The 24,728-nt window shown below is 36.3% G+C and overlaps 1 protein-coding gene across 1 annotated transcript; it reads right to left on the reverse strand.

Annotated features, from left to right (window-relative positions):
• Positions 1-1,336: 1,336 nt before the first annotated feature.
• Positions 1,337-23,164, reverse strand: LOC121738339 (putative fatty acyl-CoA reductase CG5065). The gene is made up of 11 exons (XM_042130321.1): positions 23,129-23,164; positions 17,744-17,843; positions 17,123-17,239; positions 16,839-16,961; positions 15,294-15,419; positions 11,808-11,952; positions 10,756-10,857; positions 9,140-9,326; positions 4,587-4,693; positions 2,259-2,388; positions 1,337-1,623 (listed from the first exon to the last, which is right to left on the reverse strand). Exons 2-11 carry the CDS (start codon positions 17,819-17,821, stop codon positions 1,404-1,406), a joined length of 1,335 nt encoding a protein of 444 aa, XP_041986255.1. The 5' UTR covers positions 17,822-17,843; positions 23,129-23,164; the 3' UTR covers positions 1,337-1,403.
• Between the last annotated feature and the right edge of the window lie 1,564 nt (positions 23,165-24,728).

Here is a 24,728-nt window from a genome sequence, read left to right on the forward strand (position 1 = left end):
ACATGTTAAGTTAGTCGAACTAGTTATAGTACCAATTTGTGAGCAATAAAGAGTTATCTATCTATCTATCACGCTAAGACTAATACGACCGAAGAAACTCAGGAAAATGTGGGAAAAACGGGGGAAATATTAGAAATTACGAACTATTGGAGCAATTTTTATGGCAATATTTGGCACAGATATAGAGTAAACCAAGTGAAGGGAGTAGGGACATAAGAGCTATTTTTTATGGGAAAATGTACGGTTTCCGTAAAATTCCTAATTTACGCGGGCGAAGCCGCGCGGGACATCTAGTAAGCTAAAGTTTTGCCATATTAACCCTCAAAAGATAACGCACGCCCACGCGCCAATGAAATAGAAAAACCGCTGTGTATCTCAAAATAACTCGACTAACACCATATTGTGTTCTCGGGCCAACTTTTTGCTCGTCAAAAATAAATCATGACTGTTACAATTATTTCAGTTTTGTCGTCCTAACAAATGCACATTAAAGGCACACATTAACAATTAAGTAAATATCTTGGACACTGGCTAACCTTTGACCTGAAAGACAATGTAGACATAGAACGAGAGCGAAGAGCGTTGTCTGTGAGAGCTAATATACATATGATCGACCGCAGGTTCGCGTGCTGCACAACAGAAGTTAAATTAACCCTATTCAGGGCTTTCTGCACCAGCTTCTACACGTGTAGCCTGTATTATACGCAACGACAGTACAACGCTCTTCGCATACAGTACAATAAACTTTTAGAGTGCTGCTGGCGCTGCCGCGGTACTGCAGCGCGTCGGGGATGTTTGCCGACACCCGCGTGGATTATTTTTATACGACCATGCGGAAGCGGTGCACATCTCTGGCGCGCAGGGTGAGGGCCAGCGACAACACCATTCTAAAAGTGTTAGCAAGTAGGTTTGACTTTGAGTATATGAATCATTGTTCGAGGATTCATATGCGGAAAGTCACTACCTTGCGCATGTGAATCGTTGAGCGGTGGTTCATATGCTCAAAGTCTACTTTTGATAATAGGCTTGATGACTATATTTTTTTTCTTATTGGTAATTGAAAGACCCTTAAAAAATAGAAACATCGCTGAAAGAATGACTCTGATAGCTTAAAAATTCACCAAGATATGACAATTCAAACATCTCATAAAATAGACTTGCCCGAAACGCTCCATACAAAGTGCTACGAAAGACTGACGTCACTCTTTCGTAGTTTGTACGCATCGGGAGACAACTTTGTATAGGTATATTAAATATTGCGTTTATGAAAGTGGTTTCATAACAAAAGTTGATTTTTATCGTTACATACACAATGCTGATTGTTACAACGGCAACGAAAAGGCGCACGGTATATTTTTTCCTACAAGTTACGAATAGGTAACCGGTCTTAGCACTTCACTGATTTAAGACTTCAATAGGAAGTTCTTGATCCCTGAGCAGTATTTAGGTATGTAGAGGTCCCAGTCGATGCTGCAAGGGTCGAAGGCGAACTGTTCCTTGTCCGCAGCAGAGAGCGAGGCGTATAGTTCCCTCGCTTTTGGTGCACGGATATCCCATGTCCGGGATGTGAAGTATTCGAGCGTATCGCGAACGAACACTGCCTTTGATAGCATCTTCACAAACCTGTAACGGAAAAAGAGTAAGTATTAAATACCTGGCCTTAAAAAAATTACTTTATAACTTTAAATACCCTAAATAATTTAATATTTTCTTGCAGAGACCATTAAAAGTCGTTGTAAAAATATTTTGTTTTAATATTAAATTAAATAAAATGAAAGTATAGATAAAATCTATACTTTTATACTATTAATATAAATGCAAAGGAGTGTCTCTCTGTCTTTTATAATATTACAAGATCGCGCCCGCAACTCCGTTGCGCCAAAATATCGCGCGGGATTTATATTTTTTCGGGATAAAAAGTATCCTATGTCCTTTCGCGGGACTCAAAATATCTTCATGCCAAATTTCAGCAAAATCGGTTCTGAGGTTCGATCGTAAAGAGGTAACAGACAGACAGACAGACGGACAGACAGACTTTCGCATTTATAACATTAGTATGGATGTTCACACAGAAACCGCTAAATAGATTTTCATGAAATTTAGAGAATATACTTTGTATCTAGAGGAATTTGCTTTGTATTAGGGCAATCAATATTCCAAAACATGTACGGTTGCGTACGAATTTTATCATAGTTTTATTCCACAAAGGACATGTTTAAATTATTGATTTGATGACATAATTATTTTAGAAAATGTACCTGCTGTTCTTTCCCATCAACATGTATATAACATCGCAGATGTACGCGGGTATAGTTTGTAGAAGCAGAGTTATCAGAATGAGCAGCCACCTGTACTTGGTAAACATCAAAGTTGGCATCGGTAAATCGTCTGAAAATAAAATACGACCCTTTGAGACTCGTTCCATAAATTGATAAAATTATTATCTGAGCGCTTCGATCCCATAATAATTCAATTCAATTCAATTCAATTCATTTATTTCAGATTTTCATCCATAGTGTTAGTTACAACAATATGTCCTTATTCTAGTGTTAGTAAAATATAAAAGAAATTGGAATTACATTACATAATATTGTTAAAAATTAAATATATGGGAACCGGGCTATTGGAGCATGGAGCTGCACCCAATGCTTCAACAACATGGAATCCCACCTGCTACCCAACACATTCAGGAGTCTGTTTGGACTGTTTTGCACACGCGACCAGAGCGAGGCACATCTCTTTCTAATAACTGTCTGAAAACAGTCTGTATGTATAATCTATTGATAATATATTATTATCTTTGATGATTATATAATCAAAGTATATTATATACGTGATCGAAGTCTGAGCGCAAATATTATAAGAGCTTCTTTTACAATCTAATAAATATGTTTCGCGTTAATTGGGGAGTTTTGTTTATGCTTTATATTTAGTGTCAGAGACAAAACATGCATATTATAAACTTTTTGAAATGTCATAAGACAGTCAGGTCAAAAAGGTATTTAAAAATAGACTTTTAATATTATACTGTCGTCAGGGGCGTAGCGTACCTTGGCGGGGCCCCGTATAAAAATTTGTTTGGGGGCCCTTAGGAAGGGTATAGATTTCTCAAAAAAGAAAAAATGTTTGCATAAAATTAAAATAAATATTTATTCATCATAATTATTATCTATCTGTCACATTTTTAAAAACAATTCAAATTAAATAATATATTAACACTCCAGTCCTTGCCTTTTTTCGGCAAACAATAATATCATTCATAGCTGATGATGACTTTAGTTTTTATTAAGTTTCTGCCTCTATGGACATTAAACAATAGTGACAGGTTTGACAGGCCCATAGAAGTTCTTAAAATTTGAACACACGCTTTACGCGAGCAACTAAGTTGCCCGTGCGCGCATGCGCGCGCACAGGCAACTTAGTTGCTCGGCGATTTATTTGTCTCTTGATGAAGTCTAGGAGCTAGTATGAAAGTGCGCGCACGTAGCGACGCAACTCTGGGCAACTTTTTCGTTGCCCAGAGCCCGCGACGCAACTGTCTCCTTCCCTATTGGTTTCTATGCAAGTGCGCGCACGGGCAACAAAAAAGTTGCCGATCGGCCAGTTGCCAGCGCTGCGTGAGTTTGTGTGTACTTGCAGCAATGAGTTTCTAAAATACTAGAGTAGCAATAGCAACGTCTTACAAAATATTCTCAGAAATGCGTAACCACTTGATAGCTCAAAAGACAATGTCAATTCATAATATTGTTATTGTGTCATTATGTAGGTCAGATATGCCTGCAAACATCTTCGAAGTGGCAACGCGTTGCTGCCGTAAACTGCCAATCTAGTAAGATTCTGCACAGTTCATCGAAACTTTCGACACTCAGTCTAAAGTAACTAAAAATTTTTTGTGGGTATGCTCTCAATTTCATAAAACTAGTATAAAATTTCCCGAGAGTCAGCCGATCGCTCCATAGTGGATGCACCCATTATTCTATTTTTCGACGCTTTCTTCGGTTTTTTATAGCGAGTGCAACGACCACTGCAGCCGTCTCGACCAAATCCATGTTGATGACTGTCAAGAAAAAACTGAAAAAAGTCGGGTTGCTGTCGCTCTCGTGCGCGCACCCCGACGACATGGCAATTATTTTTTCGGAAGAGACAAATAAATCGCCGAGCAACTAAGTTGCCCGTGCGCGCATGGTCTTACTCGGGAAAAAAGAAATTATTACTTTTTTTATTTTTCTCATTTCTGAAATTGAAAAAAATATTATGAAGTTTTATTAATTTTTGCTTACGCACCTGGGGGGCCCCGTAGGTCGGGGGCCCCGTATAATTGATACGGTTGATACGGCGGTAGCTACGCCCCTGACTGTCGTATTTAAACTATAGTCGGGACACGGATGATAGAGAATTCCGACTATTAGTAGGGACCTAGTAGTCTTTCATACGAATTTATTGTGTTCTTTTAACAGTGATGTATACATATAATATTTTAATATCTAGTATTATGCATGCTTGAATAAAAGACACAAGAAACGCTTATCAATAATCTGCGTTCCAAATCTTAACTTAAAATAAATTTAAAACCTGAATTTACTTACTGAATTTATTAAGACGAGTATAATTTAATACGAGATGTGTGAGCTTTCCCAGTGTGAGAGGATTCTCACCGCTCGTACAGCAGTTGTACACTTGGACTTCATCAGAACTGTAAAATCAAGTTTTGTGGGGTTGGCAACTCGTCTATAATAATAATAATAATAATAATAATATCTATGGACGCTTCACACCACGTCAGTCTGGCCCCGTGCAAGTATCTAAAGGACTTTTGTTACAGGTAACAGACAACGGAAATACCTATATTTAATTTTAGTACTATACATACAATTAAGATTTTTATTGTATCATACACATATTTAATGCACATCCATGACCCAGGAACATTGAAAAATTTTTTGTTCCGTCGGCGGGATTCGAACCCGCGACCTCCGGCTTGAGCTACCAACGCGCTCACCACTGAGCCACAGAAGTCGTCAAATCTATAAGGGTTCCGTTTTTTGCCATTTGACTACGGAACCGGAACGGTAGTACGAATACGGAATAGGTAGGACAAGAGTGTATGTAGATCATAGAATTATCTACAAAAAATATATTCACACCTTTTTTCCTAAGACTTACCATTCGTTACGAGTATAAATAGCAGGCGTATAGTTGGGAAAATCATGTCTATGTACTTATAATATTATAAAGCTGAAGAATTTGTAGAATTACTGGTTCGAATTTCGAAAAAATCTTTTTGTATTGGATAGTCTTAGATATAGAAGAAGGCTTTAGGCTATATAGCATCACCCTGCGACCAATAGGAGGGAAGAAATAGATGAAGATGTGAAAAAAACGGAGAAAACAATTTAAAAGGGCTTATCTCACGAACTGCTAAAGCATATTTTATATTATTATTTGGCATAGTTATAGAATAGACCACGTGGAGGGACGTGGGCTATTTTGTTTTTAAGGAAAATGTACGGTTTCCGTGAAATTTACAATAAACTACGGTTTCCGTGAAATTTACAAATAACATCTGACACTTCATTGTCAATCGCGGTTTATATGGAGAACGACAAGTTTTTGACAGGAAGTCAATGACCGCTAGCGATAAGTTTTTTTTTTTTTTCATTTCCACAGGCCTAGGTGGCCCGTGCCCTTGTTAAATTCTATTTTTATTTTGTCTCTTTTTTATTTTTTATTTCGGTAACATACATTTTCCGCGTCAAACAGTTGGCCGGCCTCGAAATATAAATTTCGAGGCCGGCCGTGCCGCCGGTACAAGCCGGCGGCATGTGTGGATACGCCATTAGGCCGGGCGCTTACCAAAAATTAGTGTTTTTTGTATGGGAGCCCCCCTTAATTTTTTATTTTATTTCAATATTATTATTAAATATTAAAGTAGACATATAACTAAGGACTTTGAGAAAAATTCAAGTACCTGTTGCCATTATTGATATAGAGCAAAAAAGGCCAAAAAAATCACGTTTGTTGTATGGGAGCCCCCCATAAATATTAATTTTATTTTGTTTTTAGTATCTGTTGTCACAGCGGCAACAAATATACATAATCTGTGAAAATTTCAACTCTCTAGCTATTACCATTCCTGAGTTACAGCCTGGAGACAGACAGACAGACATACATACAGTCTTAGTAATAGGGTCCCGTTTTTACCCTTTGGGTACGTAAGTACGTAAGTTCAGAGAATACCGCGAAACATGCCAACTTTGCCAGCTTTTTTCAAATAATTTTAATTCTTGTAAAAAAAATGTATAGAAGTGTAAGTTTTTTTTTGCCCTCTGCAACTACAAGGCTACATGTGCAGGTGTAGGAATGTCGAAAACATTACTTCTGTTCATATAATTCAATTTATGATTGATTTTCATGCCGGGTAAAGTTACCTGGACTTGTAGCCAACATTGCCCACCTTGATTTTTCACGCAACTATGAACTTTGCGCAGGTGCATCAAAATCCAGTAAAAGAATTTTGGAAAAGATGGTGTTTACTATAGACATTTAAAGGATATCGCGAATAATATCCTACTAAATTGACTGGGCAATGTTACCCTTACATTTTTTTCCTTTTCTATACAATTTGCATTTTGGTCTGTAAAAGTACTAGGGCTGCCACATATCTATAAAATTACTTAATTATCTTTTTATTTATTTATTCATATAAGAAACACGGAAAACTTACAGCTAAGTAATATTAGTGACAATTTTATGTGTGAATCAGAAAGCCAATTACAAGTTTTCACCTCTAAGTAACAGAAACAATTAAATACATCATATTGTGAACGGTCTTAATTAGATATAGGGATGTTTTTAAGTAAGATATATTATAGCAAAAACAAGTAAAGCAAAAAGTTTAAACTTTAAAGGATAGTTTGACCAAAAACCAAAAAGAAGAACATGCTAACTACATCGTACAATTTACCATAGTATTGTGGTTTGAACAGATACAAATTTAGGAAATCAAGTTGTCAAAAAATTTACAGCTCAAGCTTTTTTAGTAATGAATACATCAAGATCGTAATCTCGGCATAGCTTGTTGAAGTTGTGACTCGCTCTCACATAGGTACGACCATACCTGGGCATTAACTCGTTAATCCGTTAATCGTTAATTAACGAAGTTAACATTTTGGTTAACGGATTAACTTTTAAGTTAACTTTCAAAAATATTAACGGACTCGTTAACTTCCGTTAATATGCATAAGTCCGTTAATAGTTAATCCAATGCCTACCATTTTACCGCACGGCACCGCGGCGCGGCGCGAAAACAGGTTCAGACAGTTAGTATGAAACGACAAGTGCCAGGCGGGCGGGCAGCGCGGCGCGGCGCCGCGGCACGGCAACAGCGAGTGAAACAAAAACGTAATATATTTATTACTCTATGATACTAGATACATTTTCAGGCGCGTACGAGTAAGAAGAGATTTGTTTCGTTTTATCATTTCATTACTCAGCGCCGGTGCGAAAGCACCAATAAACAAATCACTCTTTCTATAAAGAGAGAGTGATTTGTTTATTGTTATTATAAATCATATTTGCATGTTGATAAAGAAGAGTGCAGTATAATTTAGTTAGGTAGAATACAATAATTATAGAAGTAATTTGTTTTGTCCCTAACATTTTTACTTCCAAAACCTTAAACCAACAGGTTTTGTATGTACACTAACGCAATGATATAAGTTACAACAAGGCCATATTACAAATTAACGGATTAACGATTAACGTTAACTTGCGTTAATTCGTCTGAGATGTAACGCTTTAACGTTTAACGAAGCTAACATTGTTTTTAACGGATTAACGATTAACAAAGTTAACTATTTGATTAACGGTGCCCAGCTATGGGTACGACATACGAGTCTTATCTGCAGTTAGTGGAGGCTATTGGTACAGATGTTGCCTGAAATAAACCATATAACGACAGTATTATAAATAAGTTAGCATTTAACAATACAAGAAGTAATGTTTCTATTTAAATAAATAAATGGTATGTTATTGTTGCTTTATTAGTTATTACTGAGCAACACATACAGTAATAAAAAATAACATCGATTTTTATTAAATTACTAAAAGTATTTAACAATGTCCAATTTGACCACCCTAAGGATTTTTTGATACCGGGCAATGTTGTCAATCGATGATCGGAATACTGCTGGGTTAGTTTGCCCACCATCATAAGTTTTATTTTATAATTCCCTGATTAATTACATCATCACTATAATACTCTATAGATATTATTCTATAATATATCAAAAGCAAACTAACCTGTGGTTTCACCATCATGCACAATTCACTTACAAATCTGCACCACAATTTGCCCGCAAAAATACGTACCATTTTTCACAAGTTCCAAAAACTTACTGGATAAAGTTAGCAATACGGGGCATTCTCTATGTTACCAGTCATATAATCTATTTTCTGCCAAATTAAACAAATGTTGACATAACATTAAAATAACTTTGTACATCAAAGATTTGCTTAAGAATGGATCTTTGGGCAAAGTTATCCTACTCGTATATGGCAAAGTTGGCATGTTTCGCGGTAGTCGTAGTCTTAGCATTTCTTTGCAAATATTTAATTAATAAGAGTATTTCATTAATTATAATAATAATTAGTTACTTAACTATCAATCTATTTCAAGTTTACAAACTTGAAACAGATTGATTAGGAATTTTAGGATAATTAGTATTATAATAGGTCTTAAAATATATTTTTTATGCAAACGACTTCAGTTTACGATTACGGTTAGTCAAAGACAAAAAAAAACTCTGTACTCAATCTTCATAATTTTGAAGTCGGTGCCAGTTACAAAAGTTTCAAATATTCTGGCAGACTGAAGATTCAGCTATATCTGGTAAGGGCTTAAAAATGATGAAGATTGAGTACAGAAATACCTAGTTGAGAGCCGAATACAGAAAAAGGCACTATTAGATAGGAAAAATTATTTAATACTAAAAAGTATTAAATAATTTTTCCTATCTAATAGTGCCTTGAACTAGAAAGTTCATATTATAAGGATGTTATTATTGTTTTTACCTTGGAAGTCGGTTTTAATTTTTTGTTAAAAATAATAATACTTTGTATAATGATGATATTACTATACCTTCTGCACTTAGCTGCAGAAACAATGGTCAAATTCGAGACGTAGTCCACCGGTATAAAGTCTATGTTGTAGTGGGGCTGGCCCAGAATCACTCTGATCAGGCCCTTGGCTATCGACGTCATCAGTGCGGTACCACCAAACCAGTTGTCCACCCATCCCACGAGAGGTTCCGACTCACTTGGTGATACTGAAAAAGAGGAATAAAATATACTGATGTCACAAAAATCCATACCAATATTATAAAAGCGAAAGTGTCTATCTGTCTGTCTGTTACCTCTTCACGCCTAAACCGCTGAACAATTTTTTTTTAATTTTAAGGATACCGATTTACTTGAATGTTATTAATTAATTATAAATAGACGTTATACTAATATTTGACTATGTTACATTACTAATTGTCGCCTGACTCCTGGCGGTCGAGAGCGTCAACCCTCGTTATTGTAATGACTACGCCTACGCTCAATGAGGTACCGTGCTAACTTGTGAAGTTGTGACGTCAAATCCTGATAGCCCATTTAGATTCGCGTACGAGTCGCGAGGCGAGGGACGAGGCGAGGGGCGAGGTGCGAGTGTGAACAGACGCTCGTGAGTCGTGGCTTTTGGGGCACGAGTCAAAGGACCTCGTGTCGCACGCGAATGGGTGTTTACATTCGCCCTCCCACTTTATTCTGGCTTCTACATCATGCCGCGTAGGTTGTGTTTAGTTTTAAATACGAAAAAACAAAAACGCATCGTATAATGGATTGGTCGCAAGACGAAACATTTAAGTTCATAGAACTATTTGAAAAAGAACGAATAATTTGGGACCCCGAAGCTAAATGTCACAAGAAGATCTCAAACAGAATTAAAAAATAAGAAAAATTCTCTCATGGCTACATTTCGCCAGCTACTTCGACGTCCTCCATTGTTGCTAGCTCAAAGACGACTGAACTCGGCACGCGAGTGGATACAGGCAACTTATTAACCATTGATCAACACGAGCCTCGCACGAGGGACGAGGCGAGCCACGAGGCGAGAGACGAAGAGCGAGTGTAAAGGCCGTATAAAGGTAGGTCCTCGACCTTTGATACGAGATTTATACTCGCGCCTCGTGGCTCGGCTCGCGTCGAAGCGCGAGTGTAAACACAAGGTTCGCATCCCCCTCGAGCTCCTTTGGAAATCGCTCCCGACGCGAGCCCTGCGAGCCGCGAGCCGCGCCGCGAGACGAGCCGCGAGCTCGAGTTTACACTCAGGGCTCGCGGCGCGTCTCGCGGCTCGCCTCGTGGCTCGCGCGCGAGTGTAAATCGAGTATCAAATGAAACGTTTCTTAAATGATTTATGAAATATAATGCCCAGATTACACCGACACGAGATGAGATGTACAACGCAAGGATGCATTTAAAAATGCTAAATTGAAAAACACCGCGCGTTGTTCGACATTTCAATTTCTACTACTATTGCTAAGTAGTGCCTCGTTTCTATCATGTTTTTGCATTCTAAGTCTTACCATTGTAAAAATTACTTTAGTTTTGCAGTAGTACATGCGAGAGAAAACTTGTCAGCTAGGTACTTTTAGAGTAGTATAGCAATGTTGAGGCTACTAAGTAAATCAAGTTGCTACGGCAATTTAAACTTACCAATGGCTGGTCTGACGATCACGGCTGGTATATCACCGTGGTTATCGGCGACCAAATTTTCAGCTAATGCTTTAGTAAATGTGTATGTGTTTGGCCTTCCTTCTGAAATAGTTTGAATTAAATTCTTATTATAATATAATACTACCACAACGGTTTCGGTGACGGTGGCCAGTTTCATTGAAACCAGACGCAGAAGTAGTTTTATAGTGCCTAAGTGTGTGCGCATTACAAAGGAGGACTCTCTATTCCTTTCACTCTCATAACCCCGTGGGACAGAAGACCGACACGACTGGCGAGAGATCAGGCGCAGGACCGACTTTTTACATGCCCATCCGACGCATATCCATGCGTCGGATTTACCTGATGTCTGACAAGTATGATGATCCCATCATACTTGTCAGACATCAGGTAAATTCTTATTAAGAGGATACACCAGGGGCTAGAGAAATGAAAAAAAACGTACGTGTAATATCTATAGCTGTCTCCCTTACCTCAAGCCTATACCGCAGAACGCGATAGAAACAACTGCAGAAAATCAACGATTCGCTGTCCCCTGATTCCTTCTCCAAAACTTAACCGATTTAAGTACTTTTTTCATTAAAGATTAAAGAAAGGCTTGAGCTGTGTTCCTATGTTTTTTTTTTTGTATAATGTAGCCAAATCTGTTTTCTGGATGTTTGAACACAGAGGAAAATCTGGCCATTTTTTTGGGTTTTTGAACTTATAAATATCTTACTTAATAATTAAATTATAAAAAAAGCAAACATAGGGACATTGTATTAGTGGCCGTAATATTCAGAAAAAAATTATAACTCTACTAGCATTATCCAGGGAGGAAACAGGAGACAACGTTTATATGGAAAAAAGGGCGGTGTGGATACTTAATACCTCGGTTAACTATAGGTTGACTGGCAGAAACTGCTGTCAGCAGTAAGACCGCCTATTTGTTCATAGTTTTCCTTTATTGTGTTTTTAACACCTTTGAAGTGTTTTTCAAGGCGGGATGGGTACAGCCACTCTTTCATCAAAATACGATTAAATCATTTACTTACTTAACAGTTCTTTGATTTGGTCGTCGTTAATTCCGATTTCAATCAATTTCTTCACTTCTTTCAAAGATGCAGGCGCTGGATAAATTATTTCGTTAACGATATATTTGTCAGTATAACTGTACGCTGTTGACATGTATACGAAAGCCTGAAATTTATTTAATGATATTTAGGAATTACAGGAAAAATTAAAATGACAATCCGTACTTAATATTAAAAATGCGAAAGTGCGTCTCTCTGTCTGTCCGTTACCTCTTCACGCCAAAACCACTGAACCGATTTTGGTGAAATATTGTACGGATATACTTTGGATCCTGGGAAAGGACATCTCTGAAAAATGTACGGTTTCCACGCGATAAATGAAATTCGTCGCAGCGGAGTTGCGGGCTTCGTCTAGATGTTCTATTGTAGCTACTCTTTACGGTATAGGTAGCTCGAAATATACCTAGGCTCTACATTTTACACATTGGGAAGTAAGATTCACTTAATGGATGTTCTTATAAACTTCATTCTACAATTTTACTTTGAGTGCAGACATAAAACTAACTCCTTCGAAAAAGGTGTTTAAATATATAAGGTCGGGGTTTCCAATAAGGAAACCCCGCCCTTATATATTTAAACAACTTTTTTTTTAATAAAATTAAAACCATTTGAGATATTTCAAAAATTTGAGTATTGAATTGAAATACAATGAAAACATTTTTATTAACGTGGGAGAGCCATGCTTCGGCACGAATGGGCCGGCTCGACCGGAGAAATACCACGTTCTCACAGAAAACCGGCGTGAAACAGCGCTTGCGCTGTGTTTCGCCGAGTGAGTGAGTTTACCGGAGGCCCAATCCCCTATCCTATTTCCTTCCCTACTCTCCCCTATTTCCTTCCCTTCCCTTCCCTACCTTACCCTCCCCTATTACTCTATTCCCTCTTGAAAGGCCGGCAACGCACTTGCAGCTCTTCTGATGCTGCGAGTGTCCATGGGCGACGGAAGTTGCTTTCCATAAGGTAACCCGTTTGCTCGTTTGCCCTTTATTTCATAAAAAAATAATGGAACTCGACTTCGCTCATATTATGGTCACCGCAGGCACGTTTGCAGCGATGATTATATGACTCGGCCACACATTTCGGCTATTTCGCGTTTAATTTTGGCTCTGATATCTTCAAACTATGTCGGCTTATCCAACGATTTGACGCAGCCTTTAAGAAAAAAATCTAGAGGCGTTAAATCGCACGAAAGAGGCGGTTATTCGACTGGTCTATTATTTGAGATAACGCACTCATCAAACTTGCTCTTTAAATTTTAATAAATCAATTGTAACGTGTTCTGTGTGACTTGTAACGCCGCACAGTGTGATAAAAACCTCGATTTTGTTTCACCGCGTTTTTCTTTCAAAATACTATAGTTGATAGCTATATAAACATTAGAGTAAAACTCCGAGATCGATATTCTTTGTAGTTATTTTTTTAAAGAGTGTCAAAGTTGGCGTTTTCCCGGGTCAAAAATTTGCTTAAAAATTAATTAAAAAAAAAACTAATCAAGTAACATTAATTTTGTATATACCAATTGAACAATCACTTAATACTTTACTTTTTCTCCGAATTTGGTTAACCTACTGTGATCAAGTAGGGAGATATTTATTTATTTAGTAATTTTAGTTTTTTATTTTAAATTTCGCGATTAGATCGAATTAGAAAAAGTTTTAAGCATGAAACGATAGTGTGAGTAATCCTTTATCACTGTTATTAAAAATTACACTCTAATAACCTCTGTGTCAGAAGTTATATCGTATTTAAAAAAAAATTTAAAAAAAAATCGGATTTTTTGTACCTAAGGTTGTCACTAAAGGTCTCTTATTTAATTTATCCGGTTGATACGCAAATTCGCAATCGATATCCTATACAAAAAATATCAGGATCACGTTTAGGTAGGTCTAATAATAAAAAATCTAAAAAATGAAAAAATATGACGTAAATTAATGATTTTATATGCTCAAACAGTATATAATCAGTAATCACCTTCTAATGTAGTCGGGGAAAATAAAATATCAACTTTAGTGACAACCCTAGGTATAAAAAATCCGAATTTTTATTTAAAAAAAATTGAATTGGATATAACTTCTGACACAGAGGTTATTAGAGTGTGATTTTTGATAACATTGATAAAGGATTACTCACACTATCATTTCATGCTTAAAACTTTTTCTAATTCGATCTAATCGCGAAATAAAAAATAAAAAACTAAAATTACTAAATAAATAAATATCTGCCTACTTGATCACAGTAGGTTAACCAAATTCGGAGAAAAAGTCAAGTATTAAGTGCTTGTTTAATTGGTATAAACAAAGTTAATGTTACTTGATTAGTTTTTTTTTTATTAATTTTTATGCAAATTTTTTACCCAGAAAAACGCCAACTTTGACACTCTTTAAAAAAATAACTACAAAGAATATCGATCTCGGAGTTTTACTCTAATGTTTATATAGCTATCAACCATAGTATTTTGAAAGAAAAACGTTGTGAAACAAAATCGAAGTTTTTATCACACTGTGCGCCGTCCTATTGAAACCTCATGCTGTCCAAGTCAATATCTTCTAATTTGGGCCAAAAATAATCTATAATCATGGTCCATCTGTCTGTCTGCTAGGGCGAGAATTACGATCGAAAATCGGAGTTAACGCTCTTAAACTAGCGGCTGCTGATTGCCTGCTCCGAATCTCTGTGATAAATTTTTAAGATTTGCAGACGTTGTTCATTCGTGTATTTCACCATGATAAAAATGTTATGTCTAATAGTAGGGGAGGGGAAGGTGCTAATTTTGTAGTCACTCGAGCATCATGGAGACCTAGTAGGTTTTTTACATTAAGTAAAACTGATAAAAAAATAATAAGAGCGTTTTCTTTTTCAGCGGTGGGTTCAGAAACTTTGGCCATTTTAAAGTTTTGAAAAAGAAAATATGTATATTGAGAAAATTGCTTATTTCGGTCAATTATTATTATATTTTAGACAACAAGGACTAAATCATTTAGTTTAGTGCAAAATAAAATATCTGCGAAGCATAGTTAGGAAAATATGAAGCTTTATCTTTTTATATCTTAAAATGTCCCTACAGGCTTACCTTACCTTTGAATCGTCAGTGCTTTATATGGAAGCTTCTTCGGGGGCTTAACATCCTCTATCTTAATCTGACAAATCCGATGACATTTCAATATTTAAAAAAAAATTAACCCACCACGTGAGAAATCTGATTTCTATACCATGATGACTAGACACATGTCGGAAGCCTATACAAGCTTAATCTGACACGCTCAAACTAGTCCTGAAATCCCCTCTTCCTTTCCCTAACTATAATGAGTAAAATGACAGTAGCAGTTCGATGTTAGGTGAAAGGGTGCGTCCACAAATTAAATTCAAAATTGTCTCTATTGGACAACCTTTTACTTAAACACCTTTTTCGATATGGCGGCTCGTATATTCTGTTAAATTGTTACCAACCTGAGGATTTCTGAGTCGCCGACTCAAGCTGAGGACTCGAGCAGTGCCGGCAACGTTCACGTTCATGACTGTTTCCAGCGGTTCATTGAACTTTATCGTTGCTGCCACGTGAAAGACAATCGAGACCTATAATATTTCATACATTATTTGATTGAAAATATAAAGAACATATCTGTTTTAAAAGCGGAGACGCAGCGTTTTCTGTTTCTGTACCACGATGTATGTTTCTACTTCAAAACCGCTTCAGTACTTCCTACCTTCTAGGTTGTAGCAAATCAAGGTACTTTTTAACTAAGGTACAGTGTTGCCAAATGGTCTCGGCGACGTACCCCTGAACTTATTTGATTTCCCCTCAGAAATCCCCTATTTTACCCCTATCTTGGTCGAAAGCCCCCTAAATCTAGGGGAAATCCCCCTATTTTGCCACTATCTTGGTCGAAAACCCCCTAAATCTAGGCGGAAATCCCCTCATCTGGCAACACTGCTAAGGTATACCCTGTTTGTTGAATAATAATAATTGAAGTTGAAAAAACCCTGACTATTTTGCGTAAAGGTAAAAGTTGGAAGCCGGCGACATGAAGCGGCAGCAGACGACTTGTCGTCGCGACACTACTAGTTTCTATGTATTTCTATGAACTAGAGATCGCCCAATAGTCGAAATTCAACCTTAGTTTCAACGACATTAGGACTACTAACTATATTTTGTAAAAAAAATATTGACTTTAACACTACGAATAATAAAAACTAAGGAATCGTAACTCCCATACTATTACCGTTTTAAATTTGGTTCCTTTTGATCTGTCATGTAACGTCAGCCTAGTACCGCTAAAGGTCACCTAAATATTGCAAATGTATTGAAATGTGTACCGAAGGTACACTTTTTTGAAAAGTATTGTGGAGCATGTTTTTTGACGGAGTTACTTTTCCTTAATTTTTATTATTCGTAGCTTTAACATATCTTTTTAGCTCTTGTCTCTGGGACTCAGCTGATCTCAGACTGGCCGTGTAAGCATTGTCTAGTATCTTAGATTCAATAAAAAAAACTATATTCCATTTTTAATTTGTAAACTTGTTGTCAACAGACTTCAACCATAAATAAAAGAGTATAATTCGTATGTATAGGTTTGTCACTTAAAAATCTATCATCTTTTTGAGTGTGCGTGTTGTAGTGTGTGTAATATTTTATTTGTTAAAAAAAAGTATGATAAAAGCATAATTTCAAAATAATATTAGCTCGATGCACTTCTTCACCATATAAACTATAACTGTGCAAAATTTCATTCACATACGTTTCTCCATTTTTCGTCAAAAGGGATACAAAGTTTTTGGCTCATGTATATGTAATATATACCAGTAGCGTAGCGTCGCGACGATAAGTCGTCTGCTGCCGCTTCATGTCTCCGGCTTTCAACTCGTACCTTTAAGAAAATGTCCCCTACGCAAAATAGTTTAGGGTTTCTTCATAAACATTTTTCGTTTGTTGCAGTCAAAAAATAATATTTTATGGACTGTTATTGAGTTTCTATGAAAAAACATCAAAATGACCTTGTCTATAAGGAGCTGTTCATCACTAGGCTTAAGTCCCAGGTTTGGTTCCGATATGTCCCCAACGATTGGCACTATTTTATCAAGCGCACTGGGGTTGTGCTCTCTTAATCTTGAAAATAGCTGTAATAAAAATAATATATTTCAACATTTTGTTTATTCCCCTTTAATCAATTCACATCACTTATTTGTCCAAATATGGGTATTTATATTAACCAAATGTATTTTTTTTTTTGATTCATTAAAAAAAATCTTTGTTAAAATTGATGTATTCTAAAACGAACCTGCTCGCTGAAAACTTTCTTTAATCTTTGATTTGCATTTTGATCCTGCTTTTCTCGGATCAAAATATAGACCGTTTCTAGTCCTGGGCAACTATACAATAGCTTTTCCAACATAACCTGAAAAGTAAAATATATTCAAAAATGTTTCATTAAAAAAATTATACTTAACACTATAGCTGTCCTGGCAAACTTTGTTTTGCCATAAAATGATTTTCGCTGTTTTCCTGCTTTTCTCTTGAAGTATTTTCTGATATTTTTTTTCTATAGAGCTCACGGAGCCCGAAACCTTTCCAACAAATGCAAAACTGTGGAAATCGGTTCGTGCATTCTGGAGTTATAGCGTCAGGAAGGAAAACCCGACTTATGTTTATACATTATAGACTACGAATAATAAAAACTATTTATTATTCGTAGATTATAGATAAATATTACGATAGGTACAAGATTCTTCGGTACAATACTTCTGGGCACTAAGGCACTCAGCACTCAGCAGTGCTCCTTTAAATCAAATTAGCTTAACATGTGCGACGTGATTTTGCATAGTTTTGCTTGATTGACTAGATTCGTAGAACTTATTTAGGTATATTGTGCGTATACTTCAAAAAAGTGTTAAACTGTTACCTTTCCAACAAAACCAGTAGCGCCAGTGAGGAAAACGGATTTCCCGTTATATGCTTCTGCCACCGATTCTATTGTCATGATGACCAGATTCTAGCGGTGTCTGTAATGAGAAAATTAATCAGGCATATTATAGAAATTTACGTAACCATATCCATACTTCCATACTTCCATATCCATACTTCCATACTTCCATATCCATACAAATATTATAAATGCGAATGTATGTCTGTTTGTCTGAATGTCTGTTACCTCTTCACGTTTAAACCGCTGAACCGATTTTGCTGAAATTTGGCATGGAGATACTTTGATTCCTGAGAAAGGGCATAGAATAGTTTTTATCCCGGAAAATGTACGGTTCCCGACGAATTTTTGCGCAACGCAGTTGCGTTGCTGGTGTCATCTAGTTAAAATTACTAGAGATCGCCCAATGGTCGAAATTCGACCTCAGTTTCAACGACATTAGGACTACTACCTATATTTTGTAAAAAATATTGACTTTATCATTTTTTTTCAACTCTTGTCTCTGGGACTTAGCTGATCTCAGACTGGCCGTGTAAGCATTGTCTAATAGTATCTTAGATTCAATAAAAAAAAACTATAATCCATTTTCAATTTGTCAACTTGTTGTCAACAGACTTCAACCATAAATAAAAGAGTATAATTCGTATGTATAGGCTTGTCACTCAAAAATCTGTCCATTTATCATTAGTTACTGTATATTAAGTTCAAAGCCCTGGCGAATAACAAAATGGCCAAGCCACCGATTTTGACTAATATGTAGAGTTTTTAGATTCTTCTCGTGCGGCTGACACATTATAATATTATTATCAAATATTTTGCCGCGCTTTAGGGTAAAATTAAGGTTTTTAGATTTAGTTTTGAGTATGTAAGGTTAGAAACTTGGCTCTACATGAGATCTCACTACTTTTTGACACGACGAACTATAATATTATATTCTCATCTTGGCAACATTTTTACATGAAAATGTTTTTGGTGGGATTTCATTTCTTTTTGTAAGCTGGTTTACGTGGTTTTTTCTTTTAGTTCATTTTTTAGGGTTCCGTACCCATAGGATAGAAACGGGACCCTATTACTGAGACTTCGATGTCTGTCCGTCTGTCTGTCTCCAGGCTGTAACTTAAGAACGGTAATAGCTAGAGAGTTAAAATTTTCACAGATTATGTATATCTGTTGCCGCTGTAACAACAAATACTAAAAACAAAATGAAATTTATATTTAAGGGGGGCTCCCATACAACAAACGTGATTTTTTTGGCCTTTTTTGCTCTATATCAATAATGGCAACAGGTAGGTACTTGAATTTTTCTCAAAGTCCTTAGTTATATGTCTACTTTAATATTTAATAATAATATTAAAATAAAATAAAACATTAAGGGGGCCTCCCATACAAAAAACACAAATTTTTGCCTAATTTTGCTCTATAATGGTACGGATATAGGTTAAGTTGGGTTTGATAATTTTTATGTTATTTCAGTACTAATATTATGTTACATACCAAATTTCAGCCTTCTAAAACTTCAGGAAGTACCCTAACAGTTTTGATGATCGGTGAGTCAGTGACCATATTGTGGATTTTTGGACACCTATAAAATCTAAAGTATAATAGCTACGATATTCAAAATTTGCGCATTTAATAACTATACCCATGTCATTATATCTTAAAAAATTCAACTATCTGGCATTATTCAAACCAAAGTTACGAGGGTTCAAAAATACGACGAAACGTTTCGAGAAAAGGTAGGTAGTGCCCTTGCGCGCTTCGCTTGGCTCATCTTGGCGGGGGCACTCCCGTGCCCCCAGATATCTTTATACTATAAGTACATTTATTTAAGATTTTTATTGTATGACATATAATATCATATTTAATATACATCCATGACCTAGGAACATTGAAAACTTTTTATTCCATCGGCGGGTTTAGAACCCACGACCGGGGTTGACCATGCGTTCAACCACTGAGCCACAGAGGTCGTCATTGCATTGTTACCATTAAATGGAAGTAATTGAAGAAGCGTAAAACGTTATGTAAATAATTACATTCTATCACCGATCACTTCATAAAAAATAATGATGATAATTTCCATCAACAACTTTGTGTCTATGCCTCATCAAAATTAGTCTAGTAGTTTTGGAGCCATTAATTCATTCAAGCAAACTTCTTTTACTATTCATTTAATATAACTATAGTACTTATAATTATTATTTCTAATAACACATTCCACTAAGGGCAAAGTTATATTTCATAGGCAGATGTAACATTATAGATACATAAACTGAGTAGTTAAAATACAATAATTTGAAGTAAATGAGTATAATACCTTTAAATATATTATGTTATGCTTGCAATGGTACAAAAAGCTCGATAGCTGTTATACAATGTCGTTGAGCTTTTAAAGTATTATAATAACAAATTTTAACGTGAGCGAACGACAAAGACTAAGCTTTATAGCTAAGCTGTGCTTTACGCTTAAAGCTCGCGCTCTCATTTCCTCTCACTTATACAAGTCGCTACACTAAGGAAATATAAAATGAATAATGTTTTTAATATTCATAGAGGATACGAAAGATCTTTACTTACTTACAAACGATCTTGAGTCGATGCTAAAATAAGTGTACTTATAGAAATTAAAAAATATTATGACGTAAATGGCCTAAATGATGATGGGCGAAAATGTATGGGCTCTGGTATAGGGCTCAACAAGAATTGATTGTATATTTTTTGGAAGGTATACCCATGTACATTAATGACCAATAGGGCGCTGTCAAGATTCATTGTACTTTTTGAGTTAAACGTTAAAAGTGACATCAGCGCTTGTACATTTCATGAGATAACATCACGTAATATTATAACATGATCATTTTTAGGGTTCCGTAGTCAACAAGGAAGCCTTATAGTTTCAGTCTTTCTGTCCGTCTGTCCATCTGTCTGTCCGTGTGTCTGTCCGTATGTCTGTCCACGGTTTTGCTCAGAGACTATAGGACCTACAAAGCTGTAATTCGGCATGAATGCACATATTAATGATGCCGACAAAATGTTATATAAAACCTTAAAAAATATATTTTTAAAGTACCTCCCGTACACAACAAGTGGGGATGATTTTTTTTTCGCGTCCACCCCACCGTGTGGGGTATCGTTGAATAGGGTTTTTTTTTTATGAGTATTCATAGGTAATTTTCCGATTTAGGGATCCATTTGTGAAATATTAAGTTTTAAAGTGGAAAAAATGTTCCCCACTTCTACCAGCCAAACAGTTGTTTCTGGAAATGTGAAAAAATTCAAGGGAGTAGGAAATATGCTGAATTTAAAAGGAAATTATCACGGCTAAGAAGACTTCATAAGTTATTGAGTAGGTAATAGTCGATCAACTACAAAAATGTATTCGTCGAAGTATAAAGGAACTTTTCGTTCAAATTCCTTTGAACGTAACCGAGATGATGTTGTTAGTAGTGTAAAACGTTATAAAATATGTACATTCATTGATCATACAAAAATCATCAAAAACTAGCGGTATTACGGAACCCTATATTGCACGTGGCCCGATACGCACTTGGCCGGATTTAAACCAATTAGTTAAGGTATGTTGTGAATTGACACAGACAATGTAAGCGAACGACTGACTGATTGAAAGAGAGAGCGAAAATCACCCGCGCATCGTTACCTGATCCGCCGTCCAAGGATGAGCGGTATGAGGGAGGGGTTAAACTACTACCTAGGTAACACTGAAAATGGAATCACCGAAAAAAGCAGTGGGCCCAGTCTTCCTTAGGGGTCTCTTCTGTGGCATTTTCGTACGCCTTCGTCGCATCTTCAGGGCTCGTAAAGCGAGTACCTCGAATTTTATCTTTATTTCTTGGGAATAAATTAAAGCCGCAGGGTGCCAGGCCAGGACTATATGGCGTATGACTCAATATCTCAACACGTGCCATAGTCAAATTTTCAACAGTCCGTCTCGTGGAGTGCGCTGAAGCATTGTTATGGTGAAGGAGTGTCCTGCTTCGAGGGCGCTGCTGTCACATTTTTCAAAAATTACATTTCCGACCAAATAATGAGGCAATCATCTTTTTGCCTTGACTTCTTCTTTTCTTTTTTTTTACCTTAGTTGGCCAAACCTCGAAAGGAAACACCCCTTGAGCTGGTTGTCTTTTGGTTTCGGGTTCAAAGCAATATATCCAGCTATCATTACCTGTGAGGTTGTCAAATACAGCATTTGAGTCACCGCCGTTGAACTTATCTAACATTTGGCGACACCAGTCCATGCGAAGGCGTTTCTGGTCGTCGATTGAAGTATGGGGAATGCATCTGGTACAAAGCTTTCTGACGCCTAAATGTTCATGAAATATTTGTTGAACTTGACTCATAGCAATGCCTAGGCTTGCCCGTATCTGCTGGTAGGTCACTCTTTTATCTCCCTCTATCATGCGTCGCACAACACTAATGTTAACTTCAGTAGTCGCTGTTAAAGGACGTCCCTCACGCGAATCATCAGTGAGATTGCTACGTCCACGTTTAAACTCGTTAAACCAATTGTAAATAGTGACACGAGATGGGGCTTCATTATGAAATGGTAATAGCAGCCTATCAAAGCTTTGTTATTGAGTAAGCCCACAACGAAAGTCATAAAAAATCACTAACTGAAAATTTTCTCGTGTTATGTTCATTTTCACGTGTAACAAGAGTTTTAGATTTGCCGCCAATTCACCAAAACGAATGACAAATAAATGTAATACACCAGATTATGTTACCAAAGAGTTCTAAAATTGTAATTTAAAAAAAGTTTTCATTAGTAATGTTTCTAACTAGCTAGTTCTAAACACTTTCAGTGTGACCCACGTACTGTGAGCGTAAATGTAGGGTGTTCACTTATCTTTGTTGAGACCATACTCGTATTATACCAAAATGCCCATCATCCTTTAGGTATCATTAAGAAACCTATGAAAAAAGTAAAGTTCAATATTATTATAATATTTTTACAATATCAATAAAATAGAATAAACGAAAGTCACGAACGTAAACCTCTATAGGTTTTTTTTTTAAATCTTTTTAGGTATTTTACAGAGGCTTTTAACACTCAGTGTTAATGTCAGCCTCATAGGTGAATACAGTGTTCCCTACATAAGGGACAGATCCAAATAACTATATAATTTTATTGCCTCTGGGGACAACGGCTCCGAAAGTACACTATTGATCCGTCCATTGTGCAGGCAGCCAAAGTCACCTAAGAGCCTTGATCTTCTATAGGTTTTTACAATGATGATGATTTGCTGAACAGAAAGGTTTAAGCTTACTTTAAGCAGTTTTTACACTACGAAATTTATTTTCAAATGTAATATTTACACCAAACTGGCAATAAAAAAAAACACTCACTGTATTGGTGACGCGGACGACCCCGGGAAGGAGTAATATGGAATGAAACAATTAATATTTCGACGCAGCCTTATAAAAGTACCGTATTGCCTTTTCAACGCAGGGATTACTCATTTACTCTGATTAGTATCTGTGGTGATAATCGCCAGCTTTGATTTTATAATTACATAAGTATTTATTTATTTATTGTACCACAATAAAAATATTTTTATTGTTATCATTATTATTGATGTGTTTTAATTGAGGATATACATAAACATGGGGTTTTCGTGATAATTATAGCAAGTTTTAAAAATTTTACACGGCTGCAGCTGTAGGCTGCATTATTTAGTCTTTAGCTCAATTATTACTGTTAGTTTGTGATAAAAAAGTGTCACTGCACACGGGCCACACGCGACAGCCACAAACGCCGCATAGAGAAAAATAAACATATACCGGATACGAAACGCCGTTTTAAGCCAGTTCATTGGTCGTAAAGTGAATCGTTGTAGCGTGTGGCGGCCACCGGCCTAAAAAAATGTATGAAAACTACAGGAAATATGCCGCTAGCGGCGTTTTGTGGTTGTGGCCCCGCACACGGTGGCCCGTGTGCGGGGGCCCTAACTCAAACACTGTGGCCGAAACCTAAACTAAATAACATTTTTAAATCATAATATCAACTCAAAAAGGGTAAAATACTAGGTTAACGTACCTTAGGGCTTAATTACACTTACCGAAAAGCGTGGCAAGACAGTGCTTTCGGCCAATCAAATTGTATGTAAGGTATGTGTAATCAGACCTTTATGATTAATACACTCTTTATTATAGGTCTACCAGAATCTTATGGCAAAAAGGGAGAAAGTAAATTGACTCTAGCAATACCGGGATTGGAATAAAAAATTTTGATCCTTTTTTTCCTTATAGCGGCTGATTGTGTGTGTGAAACATGCAAATATTCATATAATTTGCATTTCCTTTAAGGTCCTGTATTCTCAGAAACGGACGATTTTCAAGATTTAAAAGTGACAGGAGACATAAAAATATAGTAATTTAAATTCTGAAAAAAAGTATATGTGTTAGTTAAGGATTTAACAAAGTGGAATTTATATTCCATTACACAATATCATGAAGTTCACTCGATAGAAAAAACCCCAAAGTTACCTCTTCTTTTAACGAAATTGCCTTACTATGTCCAAATTATTTGGAATTTTCAGATAATTTCTGTACTGAATTAAAACAAAGAATATATCTAGGGCGTTTCGTTGTTTGACTCGATTTAATTGATGTATAAAATAACGGCGATCAAAAAACTATAAAATTGCAGGCGCAAAGGCTCGCCTGGTACGCTTTCAGTCACACACTTTGCGTACTCTTTTATTATGATTTAAGACCTGTTTCACCACTTTCTGATAAAGTGCCTAATAGGCTATTCACAACTTTTTTGACAGATTCTCCATACTTGATCTGTCAAGTTAATTGGTGAATAGACTTATCAGGAAGCGGTGAAACAGGCCCTAAGTCTTTTTATTGAATCTTTTAAAATATACTGTTAGACAATTACTACACGGCCAGTCTGTCATCATAATATTATTTAAATTTGGGGTATGAAGATTTTGGCCGA

The sequence above is a fragment of the Aricia agestis genome, chromosome 2 (assembly GCF_905147365.1).
Source record: "Aricia agestis chromosome 2, ilAriAges1.1, whole genome shotgun sequence".
In the NCBI taxonomy this organism is placed as follows: domain Eukaryota; kingdom Metazoa; phylum Arthropoda; class Insecta; order Lepidoptera; family Lycaenidae; genus Aricia; species Aricia agestis.

What these genes read in the sequence shown, in the direction of transcription:
- LOC121738339 (XM_042130321.1), bottom strand. Translation starts at nt 17,821, where the DNA reads ATGACAATAGAATCGGTGGCAGAAGCATATAACGGGAAATCCGTTTTC. An exon ending in CTACTGGTTTTGTTGGAAAG is followed by an intron (nt 17,240 to 17,743) that starts GTAACAGTTTAA and finishes TTTACTTTTCAG; the next exon opens with GTTATGTTGGAAAAGCTATT. An exon ending in GATCGTCAGACCAGCCATTG is followed by an intron (nt 9,327 to 10,755) that starts GTAAGTTTAAAT and finishes CCTCTTTTTCAG; the next exon opens with TATCACCAAGTGAGTCGGAA.